General features: G+C 44.1%; 2 protein-coding genes across 2 annotated transcripts in view; one reads left to right on the top strand and one right to left on the bottom strand.

The window, feature by feature from the left end:
- Positions 1 to 1,631, bottom strand: part of LOC133495285 (uncharacterized) — a 47,766-nt gene extending 46,135 nt beyond the window's left edge. Inside the window, exon 1 of the mRNA XM_061809741.1 lies at positions 1,471 to 1,631. Within this exon, the coding sequence (XP_061665725.1) occupies positions 1,471 to 1,542 (72 nt within the window). The 5' untranslated portion in view covers positions 1,543 to 1,631. The remainder of the gene's footprint in view (positions 1 to 1,470) is intronic.
- A 2,350-nt stretch (positions 1,632 to 3,981) lies between these two features.
- On the top strand, positions 3,982 to 17,750 carry cd40 (CD40 molecule, TNF receptor superfamily member 5). Its single transcript, XM_061838879.1, has 9 exons — positions 3,982 to 4,231; positions 4,800 to 4,881; positions 5,111 to 5,233; positions 5,333 to 5,479; positions 5,559 to 5,652; positions 11,193 to 11,251; positions 13,445 to 13,543; positions 15,758 to 15,783; positions 16,650 to 17,750. The coding sequence occupies exons 1-9, from the start codon at positions 4,022 to 4,024 to the stop codon at positions 16,935 to 16,937; spliced, it is 1,128 nt and encodes a 375-aa protein (XP_061694863.1). The 5' UTR covers positions 3,982 to 4,021; the 3' UTR covers positions 16,938 to 17,750.
- Positions 17,751 to 18,909: the final 1,159 nt, after the last annotated feature.

The raw sequence follows: 18,909 nt of genomic DNA, 5'->3' as shown, positions 1-18,909 counted from the left end.
AAAGGTGCTGACCTCTTGTTCACCGTGCTGCCTGGCTTCATAACAGATGACTCAGTATGTGAAGAGTTTGTTTTCAAAACCAGACATAGGCGGTTTTTTTTTTTTTTTTTCAGATTTACGAAACTCGCGCCAAAATTATCCATTCGGAGCTGGATAACTTTGGCGCGAGTTACGTAAATCTGAAAAAAAGGCCTATGTCTCGTTTAGAAAACAAACTCTTCATGTGTGTTACACAGTGAAATTGAAAAAGAGAAGTTATAAATAAATAAACATATAATCATAATAAATATAAATTAAAAAAAACTACTTAAGGTTGAGGTTCAAAACTCACAACAAACCTCTCCCTACATTAAAATTGTAATCTACGATCTTTTTTTTTTTTGATAGCTGTACCTGCAATCTGATTCAAAGTTTTTTTCAGTAATTGTAATGCACTAGTAATAAATGTGGTAGTAACTGTGATAGTTACCCTTTTTTTTTTCTGGTTACATAATCCTGTTGCAATATAATCTGTTGGTCCCTAACCCTGTTTAACACACAGACACCCAACCGTTTTCTGAGCTGCTGGACCCTCTCCCGGCAGTCGAGGGGGACCCTGAAATGGTTGCCAGCCATGGAGACGGACTACAGTCGCACTCACAATCACACCTAGGGGCAATTTAGAGTATCCAATTAATGTTGCATGTTTTTGGGATGTGGGAGGAAACCGGAGTGCCCGGAGAAAACCCAGGCCCGGGAAAACATGCAAACTCCACACCGGTTGAATCCTGGACCTCAGAGCAGTGAGGCTAATAGACTACAACTGTTCCACTGTTCCACCTCACTCACTTGGCCTAGATGGAAGTGGACTGTAACGTCCAAATGTGGCAAATACATTTCTGTTTCCAGATCATCTCCAAAATTGAACTGCTTCGCCTTTGGGCCTGATGTACCACCCCCTGCAAAAGGTTTTGGTCCAAGTGCAGCACTCCGGTTATCTCCCACAGTACCAGTAGTAGTAGTAGTACCAGAAGCCAGTAGTAGTTAGCACATCTGCCTGCCCTGATCACATTGCACACATAGACAAACAACCATTCACACCTATGGACAATTTGGACTCTTCAATGAAGCTAGCGTGTGGTCTGGGAAAATGGAAGGAAAACAGAATACCTGGAGAAAATCCACACAAGCACGGGGAGAACATGCAAACCCCACAAAGAAAAGGCCGAAGCTGAGTATTGGACCCTCAACCTCAGAATTGTGTGAGGCAGACATGCAAAACACGAGTGTGACATGCTGTTAAAGAGGAACCATGGCAGTTAGTACCGTACAGGATGACCTTTGCATTGAGCGCAGAAGCCGGTTCAAGGGAAGAAGCAGTAAAAATTTCACATTCTTCTATAAACAGAACCAAAGTCTGCCTTCACAGTTGCGATATGAGCACACTTTGAACAAGTCACAGCTTCTAACGTGATCATTGTCGTCCCTCACCTGTGGCAAGTCTTCAATGAATCTCTCCATTCTGGACACATTGTCCTTCTTCTTTGCTCCTAAACTCAGCATTCTCAGAGTTGCTCTTCAAATCGAGAGCACCGATCGGCTCCTGAAAAAAAAAAAAAAAAAAATCTAGCTGTTGTTAAATTTGTGTGTGCTGCAGTTCCCCGCCCACTTCTGCTGAGGTTCCGCTTCTCGCAGGTATGTCGGGCCTTACTAGGCCTCGCCTTTCAGCTTTCTCCTCGGGGGTTGGGGGGGGGGGCAGCACGTGCCTGCACATGTGTGCGGCCCGCGTCAAACAGTGACACCCTCCGCCACATTAACGTCGTCATGGGGGTGGGATTAGTAGTGCAAGGGAAGTTTGAAATGAGGAAGGTGGCGAAAGCGGCGACTGGAACCAAAATGTTGCATTCCCACTAGCCCCAGCCCTTTTTCGTTTTATAGCACGACTTGTGAAATTCCAACATAATTGGAACCGCAAAAGTCAAATCCCCCCAAATTTCAACTGCATTTTCCTGGAAAAATATAGATAAAGGGGTGACACTATAGTATATTGCTGTGCAACATCACCCAAGAGGAAAAATGTTTTGAGAATTTGCTTCTACACATAATGTTTTTTTTTTCCTCTGCTTTTTTTTTGTTTTAATTTTAACGACTACCAGTGATGGGGGAAAATAAAGGAATACAGATGTCACGTAGTGGAACACAAAGGAGCTTCTAGCTTTTTCGTAGAATATGAGCACGACAATACAGCTATTGAGTTCAGTGTTCAATCCCGGACCCGTCTGTGTCCATGTTCCCCCAGTGCCTGCGTGGGTTTTCTCTGGGCACTCGGGTTTCCTCCCTCTGACAGATGGGATGGGCTCCAGCATTCCCACAACCCTCGTGAGAATAAGCGGCAACGACGATGGATGGATCTTTTGTTTTTCCCATGTGCCACCCTTTGGGACCCGTACTGGAAGAGTAGCCAAAGGTCAGAGCAAGGCACAGTGAATTGTGTGTTCTGGCGGGTAGAAAATGATCCCACCTTCAGTGGGAAGTAGCTAAAAGCGAAAGTTGTCTTCTTTTTCTTCTAATAAAGAGAGAGATGTGTCCTGAAGAAAAAAAAATGTCTGCCATTCTCTTCATTTGTTTACCCCATGGCCTTTTGTTCTGAAATCAGGTGAGGTGTTTTTTTTGTTTTTTTTTTTAGTTCAATCATGATAAGAGATTTTTTTTTGTTTCTTTCGTTTTGAATCCATAACGGTACGTCCAGGGACACAAGAGAATCTCTCGTGACATTGAGGGAAATCCCAGCATGAGAATTTTACGGGGGAATTCCTTCCGAATTTTGGCGTGCAACAGAAGTGTTGTCAACACGACAGTACCACAACTTCTGCTTTTGATGACATGGGCATAACTCATACATAATAATATTTTTGAGCCCCTGCAGTCTTCTTCCTTGGTGTACTTCCAGCCTGTTAATCCATATTCAGGTCCTGAGCTCCTGGAAGTCACCAATTATCCTGCGTTTGTAATGTTTTCAGAATTTTAAGTCCTGTTTAAAAATGTGTGTTCTTTTACGACCTGCATACAAGCATTTGCATGGCGCATGGTTATTTTTATATTCATAGGATTTCATGGCATATTAGTGTACTGCGAGATCATCAGATGTGCCGCAGTAGATGTTTCACTTTCACTTACTTGGTAGAATAGTCATTATTAACGTATGGTATATATATATTCAACTATCTATGCCAACAACGCATAGTGTCAGGCAGAGCAATGAAATGCTATTTGACTAGATGCCAGTTGGTGCACAATCAATGTGTGTTCCCAGTTTATGTGACTTTTGGTACATTTTTGGGGATCCAAGGGGGTCAAATTTGTGCCTCGGCTCAGTAACGGTTGGGAAACGCGTCATGGTGAGCACACCTACCTCACAGTTGTGGGTTTTGAGCTGTGAATCTGAACTCCAGCCTTCCTGCGTGCTTTGTAGTTTACATGTTCTTTCCCGTGCTTCTGTTTTTGTTTGTTAGGGGGGTGGGGGGGGGGGGGTTGTACTTCCAACAGATTCCAAAACCATGATTACTTGGTTTAACTGAAACTTTCTTTATTTGCTTTGTGATTGGCTGGCGACCAGTGTCCAGATTGCCCCCAACCCTAATGAGGATAAGCGGCATGTAAAATGGATGGTTATGAAAACATGCGAATTGTGTTTTGTTTTTTTGATAAAATGTTTTCACATTAAAAATTCCCATATTTATTGATACATTACACCTTTATCTGCTCTTTCCACAAAGGTTGACTGATTCCAAAACCAAATTGTTTAATTCATTCAAGACATCTTGGGCAAAAGTATTATAATATTTTACATATTGACTGAGTTCTTCCACATTTCTCAGTCATCTCAAACTATTTCAACAATAACTCCACAGCATTTCATTGCCCTTCAGGTTTTCAGCATTCACAAGCAATCGCATTATCTCGTTATTCTTCTTATTTGAATGACTGGTTTCACGTTGTCCCACTTCGGGTTGAAACTGTGTCCGTGAATGTCTTCCGGGAAATGGTCCCACTGGTGGATAAGGAGGAAAGTCCCCGACACTCCTCCTCCTTCTTCTTCCTCCTCTGCCAATCCCGCTTAAGCGAAACAGTCAGCCCGGCGTTCGCCAAGCCAGCCGCCGACTTGTGGTGCTCTCCGTGCGGCAGAGAGAAGTCACGTCGTCGCCCAACTATGGCGACGGTGACCACGGTGGCCTTGCTGTCGGCAGCTTGGGTGAGTGTTCGCTCACACTGCACACCAGACGACATTTGTTAATTAATAAATTAATAGACACTTCGTCTTTTTTTTTTTTATGTTACCGACATTTTCACTTTCGCTTTCACAGCATGGGGCCCAGCAGCCTTTTTATTAGCAGTAGTATTAGTGCGACCAAGGTTTTAGGTTAAAAAATAAATAAATATATATATATATATATATATATATGTGTATATCTCATTCTCTTTGCTGTAGTGGTTGTGTAGAAGTGAACATTTAAAATTGGTGACAAAGGCAGAGATTTTAGACATGTGTGGCATAATAGTATCTGTGTCTTTCGTTGCTGAGGAGTCATTGATCATTTTGAAGAACATTAATGAATCATTATTTTTCGGAATAGATGCATACAGCTAAATGGTTTGAAACATTTTTAATTTTATAATTATGTATTAAACTAGTAGTGTGAAAGCTCTCAGTTTCAAAAGCTTGATGAACCCTTCTGCAGTCTTACTCACCTGTACAATTCTATACATCTTTATCGTTTTTTTGTAATTGAAGTGACGAAGTCTTGCGTTTTATTGTACAGGTAATTATTGCAGCTCAGCCTCCGTGTGACCCTCTGACTCAATACATAGACAGCGGGCGGTGCTGCCAAATGTGTGATCCAGGTAAACCACGACCGATTACCTTTATTATCTTAAAAATATGCACACACATCCATACCCACAAAAGGCAAGAATAACCCCCAAAGACGTCAAAAGTTACCTAAAATGAAGACTGAAACAATATAAGTGACTAATAAGCTACGTTAACACTCTTCTAGCTCAACAATTTTCATTCAGTAGCAATAATGCGAAGAAGCGCTTATCTGAAAGCTTGACGTTACCATGATTTCAGGCACTAGGATGTCTAACTTGGGCACGTGCTCAACTCCTCAATGCCTCCCATGCGACGACAACGAGTATCAGGATACATACACGACGGAAGACAAGTGTCAACGTCAGCCGTACTGTGACCCGAGTGAGACGTCTTTGCCGCACATTCATCACAGCTTTGATATGTTTAGTGTTGCTCAGCTTCACTGGGCTTTTTTTTTTTTTTTTTTTTTTTTTTTGCTAGATAAAAACTTTCAGATTGGGGAACAGAGGAGCAAAACCGAAAAAAGCACCTGCCTGTGTAAACAGGGATTCCACTGCTCCAGTGATGTGTGCCTCACTTGTGTACCGCACAGGCCTTGTGAGCCTGGATGGGGGGTGGTCGTGAAAGGTGTGGCACCTTTGACGTTGCACTTAACAAAATCAGTTTTTGCTGTCATTTTGCACTAAATCTCCTTTTCCGTTGCCAGGGAATCAAACCCACGACACAGTATGCCACAAATGTCCTGAAGGCACATTTTCTAACCAGAGCTCATGGGACAGCAGCTGTATGACATGGACCAAGTTAGTATACTACTTCTTCTTTTCCTTTCGGCTTGTCCCGTTAGGGGTCGCCACAGCGTGTCATCTTTTGCCATCTTAGCCTATCTCCTGCATCTTCCTCTCTAACCCCAACTGCCCTCATGTCTTCCCTCACCACATCCATAAACCTTCTCTTTGGTCTTCCTCTCGCTCTTTTGCCTGGGAGCTCCATCCTCAGCATCCTTCTACCATATACTCACTCTCTCGCCTCTGAACATGTCCAAACCATCGAAGTCTGCTCTCTCGAATCTTGTCTCCAAAACATCCAGCTTTGGCCGTCCCTCGAATGAGCTCATTTCTAATCCTATCCAACCTGGTCACTCCGAGCGAGAACCTCAACATCTTCATTTCTGCCACCTCCAGTTCAGCTTCCTGTTGTTTCTTCAGTGCCACCGTCTCTAATCCGTACATCATGGCCGGCCTCACCACTGTTTTGTAAACTTTGCCCTTCATCCTAGCAGAGACTCTTCTGTCACATAACACACCAGACACCTTTCGCCAGCTGTTCCAACCTGCTTGGACCCGTTTCTTCACTTCCTGACCACACTCTCCATTGCTCTGTATTGTTGACCCCAAGTATTTGAAGTCATCCACCCTCGCTATCTCTTCTCCCTGTAGCCTCACTCTTCCCCCTCTACTTTTCACATTCACGCACATATATTCTGTTTTACTTCGGCTAATCTTCATTCCTCTCCTTTCCAGTGCATGTCTCCATCTTTCCAATTGTTCCTCTGCATGCTCCCTGCTTTCACTGCATATGACAATATCATCTGCGAACATCATGGTCCAAGGGGATTCCAGTCTAACCTCATCTGTCAGCCTATCCATTACCACTGCAAACAGGAAGGGGCTCAGAGCTGATCCCTGATGCAGTCCCACCTCCACCTTAAATTCCTCTGTCACACCTAAGGCACACCTCACCATTGTTCTGCTACCATCATACATGTCCTGTACTATTTTAACATACTTCTCTGCCACACCAGACTTACGCATGCAGTACCACAGTTCCTCTCTTGGTACTCTGTCATAGGCTTTCTCTAGATCCACAAAGACACAATGTAGCTCCTTCTGACCTTCTCTGTACTTTTCCACGAGCATCCTCAAGGCAAATAATGCATCTGTGGTACTCTTTCTAGGCATGAAACCATACTGTTGCTCGCAGATACTTACTTCTGTCCTGAGTCTAGCCTCCACTACTCTTTCCCATAACTTCATTGTGTGGCTCATCAACTTTATTCCTCTATAGTTCCCACAGCTCTGAACATCCCCTTTGTTCTTAAAAATGGGAACTAGAACACTTTTCCTCCATTCTTCAGACATCTTTTCGCCCGCTAGTATTCTGTTGAATAAGTTGGTCAAAAACTCCACAGCCATCTCTCCAAATTGCTTCCATACCTCTACCGGTATGTCATCAGGACCAACTGCCTTTCCATTTTTCATCCTTTGTAGTGCCTTTCTGACTTCCCCCTTAGTAATCATTTCCACTTCCTGGTCCTTCACTCTTGCCTCTTCAACTCTTCCTTCTCTCTCATTTTCTTCATTCATCAACTTCTCAAAGTATTCTTTCCATCTATTTAGCACACTACCGGCACCAGTCAACACATTTCCATCTCTATCCTTAATCACCCTTACCTGCTGCACATCCTTCCCATCTCTATCCCTCTGTCTGGCCAACCTGTAGAGATCCTTTTCTCCTTCTTTCGTGTCCAACCTGGTGTACATGTCTTCATATGCCTCTTGTTTAGCCTTTGCCACCTCTACCTTTGCCCTACGTCGCATCTCGATGTACTCCTTTCGCCTCTCCTCAGTCCTCTCAGTATCCCACTTCTTCTTCGCTAATCTCTTTCCTTGTATGACTCCCTGTATTATGGGGTTCCACCACCAAGTCTCTTTCTCCCCTTTCCTACCAGATGACACACCAAGTACTCTCCTGCCTGTCTCTCTGATCACCTTGGCTGTCGTCGTCCAGTCTTCCGGGAGCTTCGGTTGTCCATCGAGAGCCTGTCTCACCTCTTTCCGGAAGGCCGCACAACATTCTTCCTTTCTCAGCTTCCACCACATGGTTCTCTGCTCTACCTTTGTCTTCTTAATCTTCCTACCCACCACCAGAATCATCCTACATACTACCATCCTATGCTGTCGAGCTACACTCTCCCCTACCACTACTTTACAGTCAGTAACCTCCTTCAGATTACATCGTCTGCACAAAATATAATCTACCTGCGTGATTCTACCTCCGCTCTTGTAGGTCACTATATGTTCCTCCCTCTTCTGGAAATAAGTGTTCACTACAGCCATCTCCATCCTTTTTGCAAAGTCCACCACCATCTGCCCTTCAAAGTTCCTTTCCTGGATGCCGTACTTACCCATCACTTCTTCATCGCCCCTGTTTCCTTTACCAATATGTCCATTACAATCTGCACCAATCACAACTCTCTCGCTGTCTGGGATGCTCAGAACTACTTCATCTAGTTCCTTCCAGAATTTCTCTTTCAACTCTAGGTCACATCCTACCTGTGGTGCATAGCCGCTAACCACATTATACATAACACCCTCAATTTCAAATTTTAGTCTCATCACTCGATCTGATACTCTTTTCACCTCCAAGACATTCTTAGCCAGCTCTTCCTTTAAAATAACCCCTACTCCATTTCTCTTCCCATCTACTCCGTGGTAGAATAATTTAAACCCTGCTCCCAAACTTCTAGCCTTACTACCTTTCCACCTGCTCTCTTGGATGCACAGAATATCAACCTTTCTCCTAATCATCATGTCAACCAACTCCTGTGCTTTTCCTGTCATAGTCCCAACATTCAAAGTCCCTACACTGAGTTGTAGGCTCTGTGCATTCCTCTTTTTCTTCTGACGCTGGGTCCGGTTTCCTCCTCTTCTTTGTCTTCGACCCACAGTAGCTGAATTTCCACCGACGCCCTGCAGGTTAGCAGTGCCGGGGGCGGGCGTTGTTAACCCGGGCCACGACCGATCCGGTATGGGATTCTTTAGATGAACGCTCATATTTGTTTGGCACAGTTTTTACGCCGGATGCCCTTCCTGACGCAACCCTCTGCATTTATCCGGGCTTGGGACCGGCCTACAGATTGCACTGGTTTGTGCCCCCATAGGGCTGAATTCAAGTTAGTATACTACAAGGTGTTATTAAATGTTTTTTTTTTTAGTATAAAGTGAAAATACGCCCACATCAACTGTCATACCCGCATCACATCGCAATGGCTCGCTCGAACGTGCCAACGTGCAAAGGTCACTAACTGGTGGCCTACGGTCCACATTCAGACGCAGAAGCAGTTCCTGTCGTAACCAAACCATCACCTAAAAAGAAAGGTTATGATTCAAGACACAATAATTTACAGACTTTGCAGGGCTGATGAGCTGTACTGACCAATGACGTACGAGTTCAGCCACTCCCCTTTGCTCTTTCAAATCTGCATCTCAGGTCATAATCACCGATTGCAGGCAGCCCAGACGCAGACCAGAAGAAACGTAGCAGACCGAGACTCGGGATGAAAGCTGAGTTGAAGAAAATAAATTTAACATTTGGGACAAACGTCACTTAAAATGGAACAGCCAGTGTTATGTTTGTTTAGATTTCTCAGTGGGAGGTTCCCAGAGTTCCAAGAGAGGAACTGTGGTACTGCACGCGCAAGTCTGGGGTGGCATAGAAATATGTTAGAATAGTACAGGATATGTGTGAGGGCAGCAGAACAGCCGGTGAAATGTGCCGTAGGTGTGACAGAAGAATTGAAGGTGGAGGTGGGACTGCATCAGGGATCAGCTCTGAGCCCCTTCCTGTTTGCTGTGGTAATGGATAGGCTGACAGATGAGGTTAGACTGGAATCCCCTTGGACCATGATGTTTGCAGATGATATTGTGTTGCAGTGAAAGCAGGGAGCAGTCGGAGGAACAATTAGAAAGATGGAGGCACGCACTGGAAAGGAGAGGAATGAAGATTAGTCGAAGTAAAAAATAATATATGTGCGTGAATGAAAGGGGCGGAGGAGGAAGAGTGAAGGCAAAGGTGGACGACTTCAAATACTTGGTCAACAATATAGAGCAATGGAGAGTGTGGGAAGGAAGTGAAGGAACGGGTACAAGCGGGATGGAACAGTTGGCGGAAGGTGTCTGGTGTTCTATGTGACAGAAGAGTCTCCGCTAGGATGAAGGCCAAAGTTTATAAAACATTTGTGAGGCCGGCCATGATGTACGGATTAGAAATGATGGCACTGAAGAAGCAACAGGAAGCAGAACTGGAGGTGGCAGAAATGAAGATGTTGAGGTTCTCGCTCGGAGTGACCAGGTTGGATAGGATTAAAAATGAGCTCATTAGAGGGACAGCCAAAGCTGGATGTTTTGGAGACAAGATTCGAGAGAGCAGACTTCGATGGTTTGGACATGTTCAGAGGCGAGAGAGTGAGTATATTGGTAGAAGGATGCTGAGGATGGAGCTCCCAGGCAAAAGAGCGAGAGGAAGACCAAAGAGAAGGTTTATGGATGTGGTGAGGGAAGACATGAGGGCAGTTGGGGTTAGAGAGGAAGATGCAGGAGATAGGCTAAGATGGCAAAAGATGACACGCTGTGGCGACCCCTAACGGGACAAGCCGAAAGGAAAAGAAGGTTCCCACACAGAGCATTTATTAAAAGTGCTTGTATGTAAACCTCTAAAACGTTTTAGTTTTTAAGATTTGTTACATCAAAATCAGTAAAATGTGTACAAATCCAAAATACGACATGTCCATTCCAGCCAGCCATTTTCTGAGTCGCTTATCCTCACAGGGGTCACGGGAGTGCTGGAGTCTATCCCAGCTGTCAACGGGCAGGAGGTGGGGTACGCCCTGAACTGGTTGCCAGCCACCTACAGTTATTTAGTCAATAAGACAACATTCGACAGTTGTGCTCATATGTTTGATTACCAGGGCATAATTTGTAAGATGTGTACAATTCTGTATTATGCTGTAATGTTTTTATATTAGTGGCATTAAAAAAAAATCGGCAATACTATCGTTTACCATTAAAATTTGGGGCAAAATATGTTGCTCTAAAACATCTGCTAACGTGGGAGACGGAAACATATCATAATAATATAGGTGAGAGAGAGTGAGAGAGTATAAAACAGTAACAACTGAAATGTAAAAAACAAAAAAAAACTGCAATATAGCAGTACCACGAAGCAAGAACTGTGATGTAGGATAAATGTTTTTTACTTTAATTTTCAGGGAATCATTTTTTTCAGGGCTAGGCCTCGTTTCAGTGACACGTGGATCCCATGACTATTATAGTGATCGTTGAACAGCTAAAATTAAATATACATGGAAAATATCCAAAAGAGAAGATATCTGGTGAGGCTAGACCACACTACAGCTCAAATAATTTTTCGGGGGTGTGTCATAGCCGTATTCAACATTCGACAAATGTATACATAACTAAAAACGTACTCTGTTGTCTTATTGTGTCCGGTATTTTAAATAAAACTGCCCAGATATCATTTTAAACAGCAGCAATATTTGCAGGTGTGAGGGCGCCTACGTTGTCGGTCGAAGAGGATCAGACTCCTCTGATGTCGTATGTGGTAAGTTGAGTGCTGAGCAGCGATGAGTCAAATCACCTTGTGTGGTTTCTATGGTCTGCGTGGGATCGTCACCTTAGACATACACACACTTTACAGTATATAATATCATAGTCTCTACACTCCAGTGTGATACTGTATGTACCGTAATTCCCGGCCTACAAGCCGCGACTTTTTTCACACGCTTTCAACAACGTGGTTCATGCGGTGCCGCGCTAGCGTTAGCGCCACGCTAGCGTTAAACTGTTTCTGTGTACTTGGGCTTATAACCAGGTGCGCTCTGTAGGGCACAAATTACGGTATAAGGGCTAAATCTGAGTTTCTCAAGTGGTTTACACCACGAACAGTGTGAAAAAGTACTTCCCTCTTCAAGCACCACCATCGTAAAATCCACTGGTTTGAATTAACAACGTATCCAATAGGTCATGTAATACAGTGAAGAAAATAAGTATTTGAACACCCTGCTATATTGCAAGTTCTCCCACTTAGAAATCATGGAGGGGTCTGAAATTTTCATCGTAGGTGAATGTCCACTGTGAGAGAATCTAAAAAGAAAAATCCAGAAATCACAGTTTCTGATTGATTGATTTTTTTTTAACGATTTATTTCTGTCATACAGCTGCAAATAAGTATTTGAACACCTGAGAAACCCAATGTTAATATTTGGGACAGTAGCCTTTGTTTGCAATTACAGAGGTCAAACGTTTCCTGTAGTCGTTCACCAGGTTTGCACACACTGCAGGAGGGATTTTGGCCCACTCCTCCACACAGATCTTCTCTAGATTAGACAGGTTTCTGGACCGTCGCTGAAAAACACGGGGTTTCAGCTCCCTCCAAACATTTTCTATTGGGTTTCGGGCTGGAGACTGGCTAGGCCACGCCAGAACCTTGATATGCTTCTTACGTGTGCTTCGGGTCATTGTCATGTTGAAAGACCCAGCCGCGACCCAGCTTCAATGCTGTGGCTGAGGGAAAGAGGTTGTTCCCCAAAATCTCACAATACATAACCGCGGTCACCCTCACCTTAATACAGTGGAGTCGTCCTGTCCCACGTGCAGAAAAACACCCCAAACCATGATGCTACCACCCCTGTGCTTCACAGTAGGGATGGTGTTCTTGGGATGGAACTCATCGTTCGTCTTCCTCCAAACACGGTTAGTGGAATTATGACCAAAAAGTTCCATTTTGGTCTCATCTGACCACAAAACTTTCTCCCATGACTCCTCTGTATCATCCAAATGGTCAGTGGCAAACTTAAGATGGGCCTTAAGACGGTGCTCACGGCTGCACGGCTGTGTATGGAAGTATTCCTCAATCTTCCCGATCAAGCCATACTGCGATTTCTTCATCAGATGAGGATCAATCCGAGAAATGAGCGCTGAGCATAAATGGTGTCCCATGTAGTCAAGCCTTTGTTGCGGCACAGGACACGTCACATCCTTGCACGTAGGTCATGTGACTCACGAAAATGCAGCCCCCTGAAAATTCGTAATTGTCGATTAAAAATCTTCTGAAAACACCATTAAATGAGACGTTTTAACATCACATTGTCAAAATAAAGTCCATATTACATGATATATTAGATACATTGTTAATGCAAACCAGTGGATTTCCCTTTTAAGTAGAGTGACGTAGTAACCCTAAGTGTTTTATTCCAGTCACTCCATTGTGCCGCCAAGTACCTAAATACTGTACAAACATTTCCAAAAGATTCAATTCAAATGAGTTGTTGTTAAAAGTCCAATGCAACTGAATTGTACTTAGGCCGCGTCCTCCAATCTGGCTAACGGTTTTAAATGCACATGCAAACTTTTTAAAAGGCGTAACTTAATTTGTCTGTAATTCAAAATATCACATTTTATGTGTTCAGTCACGTCATTATTTTTCTTGTATCTCATGCTCCTGCCCGTTGACAGCTGGGATAGGCTCCAGCACTCCCCGGGACCCTCGTGAGGATAAGCGGCAAAGAAAATGGATGGATAGATAGATAGATGGATGGATGGATGGATGGATTTTATTTGTATTTACTGTAACTCTGTAATTATTTGATTTAGCCCAAGAGGGAGCTAATGTACCACATTTTCAGATTAACTGACACATTTTCTTGATGTAACGCTACGTTGTTACATTTACTTATTTTGCTTTGTGAATTACGACGTTTCTACCAATTAAACACTTGTTGTTACTGTTTTGCAGAGAAGAACCAGCGGCGGCATGTATTCATTGCATGTGGGGTCTTAGCTGTGATCGTGATCCTGCTACTAGCGGCCATCAAGAAGATCTGGTTCTCAAGAGGTACAAGCTTGATTGTTAAGTTATTAATTACAGCCAGTGTTTTGAGCTGAAATGAGGCGCATTACCCATGATGCCACACAGCTTCATTGAGCAACATTCACACGTCATCCCACTACAACGTATTCAACGTCAGTGCGGCTTACAGAATGAAAGATTTTCATAATTTATTTGTTGGGCCACAACGGAGACTTCAACCTGCCACTGTGTGCTCATTTGTCCGATTAATGTGCCGTGAAGTGGATAATCATTATTCCATCCTAAAATATTAAAGCTCCAGTACCTGGAATATACGACCAGTCGCGCCGAGGATTATCTTTGTCACGACAACTCGGCGCTAGCCGCTACAGTACGCGGGCAACCGTCAGCGGTGGTGTCGCACAATTCGGCACCACCTCGCTTGTCGTCGTGTGTGGCGTTACGTCGCAAAGACACTTCAGGGGAGATTGACCAGTTATTAAACACAAAGGCACACATTTTCAGCCTAAGACTCGAGACATTTGAGCACACCATGCTAGTTTTGTCGTATTGTGGCCCGGATATCACAATTATGATCCCAACCTGTTCTTTCCAGGGAAGATGTGCATTTTTCAGGGTGTAGGCATAGTCTGCTAACTAATTGCACGATATTGGGGTCATGACTAAGTAACTCGCAACTGCATCGCATAGCCACTGATGGAATGAAGTACAGTATATATCGGGGGATGGTCCGTTCTTGCCAGAAAACCCAAGTGTGTACCTGGACTTTGTTTTAACCATGCCCCAGAGATCCAAACAACTGAAGTGGTGAACAGTTTAACTCCATGAGGTCCACTGTCATGAACCTGTGCACCGGTGGCGGCTTAGACCGATGTTAGTAATTCCGTAGATAAGCAGAGGTCGACAAATCTGACGGTGGACGGGCTATGCCGCTGTGGGCTGATTTCATTCACCGCCAATCAAAGCATCTCATCTCATTTCCTTTAAATGTGGGGCAACTGACTGAGCAGAAAAGGACAACGCATAATGGCAGCCATCTTGTGTGGGTCAGCTCGTTATAACTGCTGGTGACTTAAATATGTTCGCGCAGTTCAGTATCTCCTTAGGACCCGATCACGACGTTATACCAGCGGTTTACTTACTGCGTCAGTATTTGGATGTGGTCTGAGGACTTGTAAATTCAGATTGACGTCCCTCTGCTGGGCGCATCTCCAAGGACACGAACCCTTTGCGGCACAAAAGCGCCAAGCCTGGCTCTGCCCAATTGGGAAACATTATTTGCTTTCCCTGAAATGACAAGAGGAAGAAGCTCCTTGTTGACAAAATGTATTGATAAAGCAAAAGTCTTTTTGTAGATATCTTTTATGATACTTGCATTACAGCTATAGTTGACACGCACGCATGCATGTGAGAGACAAAGAGGCTGAGATTATAGCTCATACACCCCAAAAAAGTGCTTTTTCAGGTACAGTGCAATCATAAAATAGGGCTGTTATTGCCATATGCACTGCCAAAAGAAAAACAAAAACATCTGCAACTTACCGTATCACGTTTTGTCAAGTTAGAAGTGGGCTGAAATGTGTAGTACGTTTGGCCAGTGACTAGACGACACTGCTTCATAGTGTTGTTTTTTTTTTTCTATTCTGAAATGAAAACGTGAGTCACTCATCACAGATTTTTTTTTCTACTTTGGCAGTCCAGCAAAGCCAAATAAAAGACTGCGTGCGGTCTTGTGACCCCTTTGTACCATTTGATTGGTGAACTGAGGTCAAAAGTGTTACGTTAGATTGATTGCGAATTCACCTCACAGGAGTTGGCTCTGATCGTTAACATCAAAATAATTGCTTCCTTTCGGGAATGATTTGACAACGCATTGAACGTGACTATGACTGACACTCAAACCCTCCAGTAGGGCGTGTGAAATTTCCGGGTCACAAAGGGTTGAGTGCAACAATGAAGGGCAAAAGGATGACGATGTCTGGTGGAAAATGCTGTAGTCACTCAGACCATGCATCTCCCGTTCTCGACAAGGTGATTTTGGAGCATATGCTGGTTTCCCCCCCCCCCCCCACCACCACCACCACCACCACCACCACACACCTAGCATGTCGATCTTAGAATCTGAAGTTTGTTACAGTAGTTCTCTCCTCACAAAGGCCAGTCCACTTAACTCTACGCCGTTTCTAACAATGTAATTGTCAGATCAATCATAACATCTCCCTTTCTTCTTTCTGTTAGGCAAAGAAGCAGATTCCAAGGGAAAGGTAAATCTTTTTTTTTTTTTTTAATTGTAGTGTGTGTTCACCTGTCGTGACTATTCAACAACAACTCCGGGCGAGAGGCGGCGTACGTACACCCTGAACTGGTCGCCAGCCAATTGCATTCGCACTCACATTCACACCTACAAGCAATTTAAAGTCTTGAATTAACCTGTTTTGGGATGTGGGAGGAAACCAAAGTACCCAGCGAAAACGCACTCAGGCGCAGGGAGAACCTGAAAACTCCACACAGGCGAGGCTGGATGTGAACCCGGGCTCTCAGAACTGTATGGTCACCGTAAATGTGGATCCAAATTCGGATTGTTGACTTTTATTGAAGGAGTCACTGATTGCGTAGTGGTACACACGCCTGCCTTTGGTGCGTGCAGCGTGGGATCGATTCCCGCTCAGTGATGATGTCGATATCTGCCCTGCGACTGACTGGCGACCGGTTCAGGGTGTTAGGCCGCCTTTCGCCCGAAGCTAGCTGAGAGATGTTTGTGCGGATAAGCGGCTTGGACCATGACATGACTTTTACTGAGTCCCATCCATGTCGTAATAATAATAATCATAATAACAATTATAATAATAAAATGCTGATGAAGAGTTGGCCTGGTTCCATGATCACCAAACTCAGGGATGAGATAAGCTAACGTAGCGAGTGTACACTAGTAAATGTCAGGGTCCGTTCAGCGTGTAGCCCGCCTCGCTCCCAAAGTCTACTGGGATAAGTTCCAAGAGACCTGCAACCCTCGTGATTGCTATAGAAACTGGATGGGAAGTCGTCTCTTGTGTTAAGTGAAGCTTCCATCAGCTATCCAAAACCCAAGTATTGTACTCTTTTGTCTTTGTGTCCTTCTGGCTGTATTGAGGCATGTGTGCCATGTGACAAAGAACCCACCAGAGAAGTATTCTTCGCGTCGCCTCACGGGGTCGACGAAGAGGCCGCGTGTCCTGCTGCACGGGTGTCGCTGGAGGACACCGGCAGCGGCGGCTCAGGGATGCCAGAGGAGAACGAGGACAGTCCCGGTCAGGCCGCCGTGGGAGATTTACTCTTCAGCGAAAGAGGCAACTATGTAACGCAGGAGAACGGGAAAGCAGAAGTGCTCTCCCGTCAGGAATCACAAAGCATGACTGTGAACAATGAAATGTCTTGGTGAGCGCTCTGCCGGATGGCGCCTAATCCTGCACACGGCCAAGAACAATCACCTCTACGTTCACTTTGTGACCATCTTGATTTTTTTCAATGTCGCGGTTTGTCTCTATCGGAGACTGAACCGTCCACCAAAGACCTTCAGAGGGAGTATCAGCATCTAAGCGGAGGCGGGACGCCAGCTCTGTGAGCCCGGAAAAGCAGGCCTGAAAAATCTAACACCAGACTTGTGCGTAGACTTTCTGTTGAACACCCGAAACTCAAATCTCTCACCTTCATGTTTGTGAAAGTGTGCAACGTTTGCCACAATATCCGTCCGTCTTCACTGCATTCTGTTAAAGGCAAAGGCCGTTGCACGTTATTTTTCAATTTTGCTTGACCTTTGTCTGAAAGAGTGTTAACATTGACAAGTTAATTTATTTTCATACTTGTTTGACGCCTGAAAATTGTAAAGTGTTGCATTTTTGTTGTACGTTAGCTCTGGACACTACATTTACAGTCGCTCTATACGTATTCAAAATATGACATTGAAATTTGCCATCGGATTATGTAGGGGGTGGGGCCTTCTGTTTAAAAAAATGCCCAGGTGTCTCAATTACAGGTCTGTGTCATGCTTTTGTCGTAATATTCACTTCTATTGGTAACTTGTTTCCTTTCCATAATAGCTAAATGCTGCTTCACAATGTTTGCTTTGGATTCTGCGCTCCACTATTTGACCTGAGTCTGTCGGCCTCAGAGCCCGACTGGATTTGTATCCCATTAGCATGTATTCAGCACCAAACCCATTTTAGTGTTTTATAGATCAGTAACTGAACTTTAAAACATGTTCTAAAGATAACTGGGAGCCCGTGTAATGACTACAGAATCAGAGTCATCGGCTCTGACCTCTCGCTACAGCGTTCTGGATGGACCTTTCCGACTAACGATCTTCAGCTCCGCCCCCCTTAGCTACAGTTGCCATGCTCCACAATCTTCCAAAATGGCGACTGAACAGAACAGGTTTGAAGTGGAATCTCTATCGCATATTCCAGATAATATTGGGGTATGTTTCTTGCCAAATGTGTCAGACTTGTCCAAGAAAGTTCTACAAAGGGGTCTATTTTACACAAGCATATGTACACGGAATTAAGATTTTGGACGGAGCAGGACGCAATGTCGGAGTTACAGCGTAACGTTGGCGATGGATGCAAAAAAAGTTTGACGCTTCACAAACATCATTTTGAAATCCACCAGGATAAAATCGTGGAATCGTACTGCGCATGTAAAGCAGGGTGAGTACTTTTTACTTGGGAAGATCACGAGTACTATCACTGTAGTCTTTATAAGTGAGTGGGTGTATTCATTTGACTTGGCTCGTAATGGAACCCACTGCTCCGTCTTAAAAGTCCGATGTGATACAAATAGGCAAATAGACATTTCTACTGCATGACATGTTGCATTTACGTATCACAAACCCGACTCTTCGGCATAAAACATGACACACTTCATTCTGCAGGTCAGTGAAACGCTAACAAAGTGAAAGTTGTTCTCCTGCAATGTATAAAGCACTGATTTATAATTCAATCAACTTCAGAGAAGATACTTCTCCCTCACTTACCTTCGAACATACACTCATGTGTTTGTTGATATTTTTCACACTGAGTTGTACATGAGGCCTTCCGCAAGCTTTAATCCATCGTAGACACTTCGTCAAGTGTGGTTTAGGCAACCGGCCCCCTTGTAACCTCGCCGTATATCTTTTATCCGAATTGCACATTCCTCAACCACATCTGAGGACGAGTTTGTCCGTCACGTTAACTTTTCCAAGCGCGCGCTACTGACAACCAGCATTGCGTGTGGGACAATATGGCGAGAGGGGCGTGTCAAGACAGGGGTTGAAACAATGCAGCTACCTGATTGGTTATTATTGTACGAGTGATTGATGTGATGTAATTTTTAACAGCAATCCTCTTTATAACCAAAAACATATTCATCTGCAG

This window comes from Syngnathoides biaculeatus, chromosome 2 (assembly GCF_019802595.1).
Source record: "Syngnathoides biaculeatus isolate LvHL_M chromosome 2, ASM1980259v1, whole genome shotgun sequence".
NCBI classification, from domain to species: domain Eukaryota; kingdom Metazoa; phylum Chordata; class Actinopteri; order Syngnathiformes; family Syngnathidae; genus Syngnathoides; species Syngnathoides biaculeatus.
Note: the sequence above shows the minus strand (reverse complement) of the source record. Positions and strands in the feature narration are given on the sequence as shown.